The sequence below is a fragment of the Mandrillus leucophaeus genome, unplaced genomic scaffold (genome assembly GCF_000951045.1).
Source record: "Mandrillus leucophaeus isolate KB7577 unplaced genomic scaffold, Mleu.le_1.0 Scaffold608, whole genome shotgun sequence".
Classification (NCBI taxonomy): Eukaryota; Metazoa; Chordata; class Mammalia; order Primates; family Cercopithecidae; genus Mandrillus; species Mandrillus leucophaeus.
In genome coordinates, this window is record NW_012106564.1 from 1178950 (window position 1) to 1186510 (window position 7561).

The window sequence follows — 7561 nt, forward strand, 5'->3', positions numbered from 1 at the left end:
GTCCACTATTCTCCCTTCCTTGTTCCTCTTCTGATCAGGTGGAGAAAGCAGCCTACAGAAGGGAAACCATATGGATACAGGGTCACTCTGAGCAAAAGTAAGGTGTCACCTGTAAGGCAAAGATGCACAGTGAGTCTCAACAGTTAATCTGCTAGATAGACAGCACCGTGCTCAGATGGACAATGAAACACAAAGCACTCAAGTATCTTCACCAGTGGACTCAGAGTCTAGCTCCAGAACCAGGAGTCATTACGCTTAGGTTCAGTTATTTGTTTTGTCTACTACACGGCAGCAACCCATTATTCCGGTTTTGCAAAATGAAACAAAAAACCAAAGACCTACAAAAAAGAAGCATTTTGCTCAAGGCCAGTCAGTGAGCATGCTGCAGAGTTGAAACATTAATTGATCTTTAGTTTATTACTTTATTTGATCTTTAGTTTATTACTTTATTTATCAAGTTTAGCATCATGAGTGGAGCTTCTATATTTCTATACTTCCCCCCATTTCATGTCTGTCTCTTCCTTTTACTTTACTGAGACTCCCATGACGTCACCGTGAGCACCTAGCCCACTCCTATTCCTGGATACTTACTAGACAGTGTTTGGTCGTTCTTGTGTTTTTTAACTATAGGAGAACAAAACACCATCATGGACTATTTGCTAGAGGATTAAATATGAAAGGAGAGAAGCCACGGGGGCAGTTTTTTCCCCCCAAATTGTAAAAGGAGAATGAGTTACAATTATTTATAATAAGGTTGATGAAAGTAGGCTCAAGAAACTAGGGGGCTGAGTGTGGTGACTCATACCTGGAATCCTAGCACTTTGGGAGGCTGAGGCAGGAGCACTGCTTGAGCCCAAAAGTTTGAAACCAGCCTGGGCAACATAACAAGACCCTGTCTCTAGAAAAAAAAAGTTTAAAATTTAGTCAGTCATGGTGGCACATGCCTGTAGTCCCAGCTACTCAAGAGGCTGAGGTGGGAAGAACACTTGAGACCAGGAATTCGAGGCTGCAGTGAGCCATGATCAGGCCACTGCACTCCAGCCTGGGCAACAGAGTGAGACCCTATCTCGAAAAAAAAAAAAAGAAAAACTAGAAGACTTTGGTAAGAAAAATGTTTCGGGAACTCTTCCTATACCAGATATCTTCAATTATAAATAATAATTTTCAAAAATTCAATCTGGGTTGTGTTAAACTGAATGTCATTTTTCAAAGATCTTACTACTAAGCTGTAAATGAAGAAGTTACATTTGTTCCCCTCAATGTTAAACAGGACAAAACCTTTGGGTTTCCTTTTCTAAAGTGGCTTAAATATTCAGTAGCTCTGCTACATACCAAAGAGGCAGAACGTTTGGTTCTAAAGCACAGCTGTCGTTCAAAGGACTCCGAAAATTTCTCAATTTTGGAATGGGATCTGCCTTTTGATTCCAGTGGCTCCTTGAATGACCCATCCTCTGAGTATTTTCCGTAATCCCGCACGTGGCTACGGCATCGAAATTCTTGGTCCTCATGAGAATGCCTTCTAGGAAGACGGTCAGATGATCGGCATCGGAATTCCTGGTCCTCATGAGAATGCCTTCTAGGATGGCGGTCAGATGATGGAATTCTGGGAAGCACAGGAAGCTGAGAATACAGAATGAAAAAATTTACAATATAAAAGGACTGTGCAATGTTAGCACAGAGGCAGAATGTTTATAAACTACTAACTAAATGAATCTCACGTTGAATTGATATGTTTTCTTTGTGAAAGGAAAATAAAACTTGGGGCCCCCAAATCACTAAGCTAAAGGGAAAAGTCAAGCTGGGAACTGCTTAGGGCCAACCTGTCTCCTATTCTTTCAAAGTCACCCCTCTGCTCACTGAGATAAACGCAAATCTGATTGCCTCCTTTGGAGAGGCTAATCCGAAACTCAAAAGAATGCAACCATTTGTCTCTTAACTACCCATGACCTGGAAGCCCCCTGCCCACTTTGGGTTTTCCCGAAACCCTTTGCTTTGAGTTGTCCTGCCTTTTCAAATCGAACCAATGTTCATCTTGCATATGTTGATTGATGTCTCATGTCTCCTTGAATGTATAAAACCAAACTGTGCTCTTACCACCTTCGGCACACGTCGTCAGGACCTCCTGAGGCTGTGTCATGGGCATGAATCCTCAGCCTTAGCAAAATAAACTTTCTAGATTAACTGAGACCTGCCTCAGATTTTGGGGGTTCACATTTTGGCAACCATGAAGGGATTCTGAGTGGAGATGCCCTTGACCTTTGACAAATCTCCTATTGGTGCTTGGTACCAGCATGAGCTAACTTTATGGCTCAAACCAATAGGACAATTTGCTGAGGTCTGAGAGCACCCCCTCCAGAGAGTCCCTGATCTCCCAAAATTTGGTCTCGATCTAAAGTTTATTTTGCTGTACAACTCCTCTCTCTCTCTCTCCTTTTTTTTTTTTTTTTTCGGAGTTTAGTTTTACTTGCTTCCAACAAGGAAGGCAAGATTTCCTGTTTCCATGATGATGGAAGGCAGGTAACTTTTATGGAGTTTGAGCTTGCTTCCAACAGGGAAGATGAGGTGTTTGCTTTTTTCTTTTCCTGCTTGTTAGGATGGTAGAGAGCAGTCCACAGCCTGAGACCCATCCCTAGGTAAGGAACTGAATTAGCATTTGTCTTGGCTAAAGTTAAGATTGACATCCAGGCCAGGCATAGTGGCTCATGCCTGTAATCCCAGCACTTTGGGAGGCCAAGGCAGAGGGATCATCTGAAGTCAGGGGTTCGAGACCAGCCTGGACAACATGGTGAAACCCTGTCTCTACTAAAAAATAGCAAAAGATTAGCTGGGCGTGGTGGTGTGTGCCTATAGTCCCAGCCGGAAGGCTGAGGCAGGAGAATAGCTTGAACCTGGGAGGCAGAGGTTGCAGTGAGCTGAGATCGCGCTATTGCACTCCAGCCTGGGCAAGAAGTGCGAAACTACATCTCAAAAAAAAAAAAAAAAGATTAATACACAGTTCCAGCTGGCATTAATTTCTCTTTGCCATTAGAGCACTCAGTGACCATATAAGTTGTGCCATCATTTGTTTTGTTTAACTGTTTTTTTATTGTTGTGTCTGTTTTTGTTATTGTTTCAGTCTTTTTCCCATTGGGTTTGATCAACTCTACCTGACTTGATCAAATCAAAAGGAAATTTCCAAAACTATGGGGAATAAGGCCTCTGAAGTGGCTATGTTCCCACCAAAAAAGTGGTATGGTAGGGGGAGAAAAACAGCCAGCAAAAGGAAAAATAAAAAAAGGAAAGATTTTTTTACTTTGACTACTTAAGAGTCTTTATTTACATAACAAGGCCATCTTTTTGCTATCCAGGCCAAACTGAAAGCAATGGCTGTCACCCCACACTGCAGTTTGATAGCTAAGGTCCTGCCTTCTTTTTTCCACCATGACAGCCTGGGTTTTGTTTCTTTTTTTTTTTTTTTTTTTGAGATGGAGTCTTGCTCTGTCACCCAGGCTGGAGTGCAGTGGCCGGATCTCAGCTCACTGCAAGCTCCGCCTCCCGGGTTCATGCCATTCTCCTGCCTCTGCCTCCCGAGTAGCTGGGACTACAGGCGCCCGCCACCTCGCCCGGCTAGTTTTTTTGTATTTTTTTTTTAGTAGAGACGGGGTTTCACCGTGTTAGCCAGGATGGTCTCGATCTCCTGACCTCGTGATCCGCCCGTCTCGGCCTCCCAAAGTGCTGGGATTACAGGCTTGACTGATTCTTGTTTTCTTCATTTACTTCTGCTATCTCTCCTTTCTCTTGCACCCTCTGCTGCATGAGAGACCTAAAATAGTATATAATAGCCCAGGGTTCTTTAACAAAAACAGAGAAGGTGCCAGACTCCCTTTGGGGGAGAAACCTGTTTTTCCTTATGGAACCACAAGAGTGTAAACAGACAAGTTTGTCTCAGCTTTTAAACTGCTTGCTTTTGTATTCTGTCACCTGATTTATTGTCTAAAATAATTACTGCAACAGAGAATGCTCTTGGGTTTGTAAAGAAGAATGTATTTAGACACTTAGAAATGTCTTTATTGAAAAAAAAAAAATTAAGTGCACTGTAAAAACATCACATGGGCTAGCCTCAGGATAATTCTCCATTTTTGGAAAGCCAGGATTCAGTGTGGGCTCTGCCCAAAGCTCAGACATCCAGTTGAAAGATAGGTAGTCCCTATGTAAATAAAATTAGTCTCCTTATACAATCCTATAATAGATTTTTATAATTTTATGTTTTATTTGACATCCATTGTTAATCTTCCTCTAGCATACCAGACTTTTATTCTCCATACCTTACAATGTAAGTTTTGCTACTAGATTTTTCACCTGAGTTGCTTCCTTTAATATGTAAACTTAAAACTATTTAGCTGATAACTGCCTAGGGTTGTGAAACAGGTTATCAAGAATCTGAATGTCTAAGATAGGAAAAAAAAAACAATGGTTTTTATGAATCTATAAGATGTACTTCTTTCAGCATCCCTAATACCTCTATGTATTTATGTGTTGTGGACACAGTGTTTCACTACTGAAAATATATAAAAGAGCTCTAATTAATTGGTTTAAAGAAAAATAAAAGCACTTGAATCAATACTTTATCAGGACAAAAGAAAAGACTAGTCAAATGTGTTTTCAACTTTATGTAACTTAAGTAAAACCTTTAATAAGTAAGCTAACTTTAAAATTATTGGTAAAATAATACTAGAAATGTTTTAAGAATTGCCAGCATACATATTTGTTTGCATTTATTAATCAAGTAATTTTATGCTTATCCCTACCAAATACTATAAGGTGACAAAATTTGACATAGGGGTTACAGAACTATAAACCCAGCCAAAAACAGAATGATCTTTACTTGTGTAATATTTAATAATTTGAGAAATGATATTGGTTTAATAAAAATAGCTACATTTTGAATTTAGTAAGATTACCATAACTTCTCATCTTGTGACTTTAGGCAGTCTAGTCCACAGGCAGTGAGGTTTGTTTTTGGCAAAGGACTGTTATTGTCTTTGTTTCAAAGCTAAATTATAAACTAAGTTCCTCCCAAAGTTAGTTCAGCCTATGCCCAGGAATAAACAAGGACAAACTTAAAAGGAGGTTAAAAGCAAGATGGAGTCAGTGAAGTTCAATCTTTTTCACTGTCTCAGCTATAATCTTACAATGGTGGTTCCATAACTTTAAATGATGATTATTACAGTTTTCATAAATAATCCAGGTAAACAATTAAAATAAAATGATTAGGTAAATGTAATGGGATAAATACTTGTAGACAAACCTGTCATAATTTAGAATCTAAAGTTAAATTAAACAATAGATATTTCATTATTTGAGTATTTTCCAACAAAAATATATTTGTAGGAAAACATTCTTTCTTAAAGAAAACGTGTGTTATTTTAAAAGAGAAGAACAATTTTTGTCTAATTCAAAGCTTATTTAAAGGTCATATATAAAACAAGGTAACAGGAAACAAGAGAGATGTAAAAAAAAAGTTATAAAAATAAAGAGGGAGTTTCTTTGTAAGAAAGCTTGAAGAGAAATAATTTCATAGGAGAAAGACTCTTGTATGGTAAATTTAGTCCTAGAGTAAAATGACTGCTTGTTTAAGAAAGAAGCATGCTCAGATCAAACCAGAAAATCCAAGCATGTCATGAATGGTCTGTGTAAGACATAACAAAAGGATTTTATTTTATTTTATTTTATTTTATTTTATTTTATTTTATTTTAATTATACTTTAAGTTCTAGGGTACATGTGCACAATGTGTAGGTTTGATACATAGGTATACATGTGTCATGTTGGTTTGTTGCACCCATCAACTCATCATTTACATTAGGTATTTCTCCTAATGCTCTCCCTCCCCCAGGCCCCCATGCTCCATCAGGCCTCTGTGTGTGATGTTCCCCACCCTCTGCCCAAGTGATCTCATTGTTCAATTCCCACCTATGAGTGAGAGCATGCGGTGTTTGGTTTTCTGTCCTTGTGATAGTTTGCTGAGAATGACGGTTTCCAGCTTCATCTATGTCCCTGCAAAGGACACAAACTCGTCCTTTTTTATGGCTGCATAGCATTCCATGGTGTATATGTGTTGCATTTTCTTAATCCAGTCTATCATTGATGGACATTTGAGTTGGTTCCAAGTCTTTGCTATTGTGAATACTGCCACGATAAATGTATGTGTCCATGTGTCTTTATAGTAGCATGATTTATAATCCTTCAGGTATATATACAATAAATATATGTGTGCATGTGTCTTATAGTAGCATGATTTCTAATCCTTCGGGTATATGCCCAGTAATGGGATTGCTGGGTCAAATGGTATTTCTAGTTCTAGATCCTTGAGGAATCACCACAGTGTCTTCCACAATGGCTGAACTAATTTACACTCCCACCAACTGTGTAAAAGTGTTCCTATTTCCCCACATCCTCTCCAGCACCTGTTGTTTCCTGACTTTTTAATGATCACCATTCCAACTGACGCAAGATGGTATCTCATTGTGGTTTTGATTTGTATTTCTCTGATGACCAGTGATGATGAGCATTTTTTCATGTGTCTGTTGGCTGCATAGATGTCTTCTTTAGCGAAGTGTCTGTTCATATCCTTTGCCCACTTTTTGATGGGGTTGTTTGTTTTTTTCTTGTAAATTTGTTTAAGTTATTTGTAGATTCTGGGTAATAGCCCTTTGTCAGATGACTAGATTGCAAAAATTTTCTCCCATTCTGTAGGTTGCTTGTTCACTCTGATGGTAGTTTCTTTTGCTGTGCGGAAGCTCTTTAGTTTAATTAGATCCCATTTGTCTACTTTGGCTTTTGTTGCCATTGCTTTTGCTGTTTTAGTCATGAAATCCTTTCCCATTCCTATGTCCTGAATGGTATTGCCTAGGTTTTCTTCTAGAGTTTTTATGGTTTTAGGTCTAACATTTATGTCTTTAATCCATCTTGAATTAATTTTTGTATAAGGTGTCAGGAAGGGATCCAGTTTCAGCTTTCTACATGCAGCTAGCCAGTTTTTCCAGCACCATTTATTAAATAGGGAATCCTTTCCCTGTTGCTTGTTTTTGTCAGGTTTGTCAAAGATCAGATGGTTGCAGATGTGTGGTGTTGTTTCTGAGGCCTCTGTTCTGTTCCATTGGTCTATATCTCTGCTTTGGTACCAGTACCATGCTGATTTGGTTACTGTAGCCTTGTAGTATAGTTTGAAGTCAGGTAGCGTGATGCCTCCAGCTTTGTTCTTTTGGTTTTGGATTGTCTTGGCAATGCGGACTCTTTTTTGGTTCCATATGAGCTTTAAAGTAGTTTTTTCCAATTCTGTGAAGAAAGTTATTGGTAGCTTGATGGGGATGGCATTGAATCTATAAATCACTTTGAGCAGTATGGCCATTTTCATGATATTGATTCTTCCTAGTCATGAGCATGGAATATTCTTCCATTTGTTTGTGTCCCCTTTTATTTAATTGAGCAGTGGTTTGTAGTTCTCCTTGAAGAGGTCCTTCACATCCCTTGTAAGTTGGATTCCTAGGTATTTTATTCTCTTTGTAGCAATTGTGAATGGG

At 38.8% G+C, this 7561-nt stretch overlaps 1 protein-coding gene across 2 annotated transcripts in view; it reads right to left on the bottom strand.

Moving 5' to 3' along the window:
- LNP1 (leukemia NUP98 fusion partner 1) overlaps positions 1-7561 on the bottom strand; it is a 62043-nt gene that overhangs the window by 3021 nt on the left and 51461 nt on the right. Inside the window, exons 3-4 of one of the 2 annotated variants that reach the window (XM_011999898.1) lie at positions 1574-1620; positions 1333-1516 (exon numbers count right to left, since the gene is read on the bottom strand). In XM_011999898.1, coding sequence (XP_011855288.1) covers positions 1333-1516; positions 1574-1620 — 231 coding nt within the window. Of the gene's footprint in view, positions 1-1332; positions 1621-7561 lie in introns of both variants that reach the window. The other variant, XM_011999897.1, reaches the window with a different exon arrangement.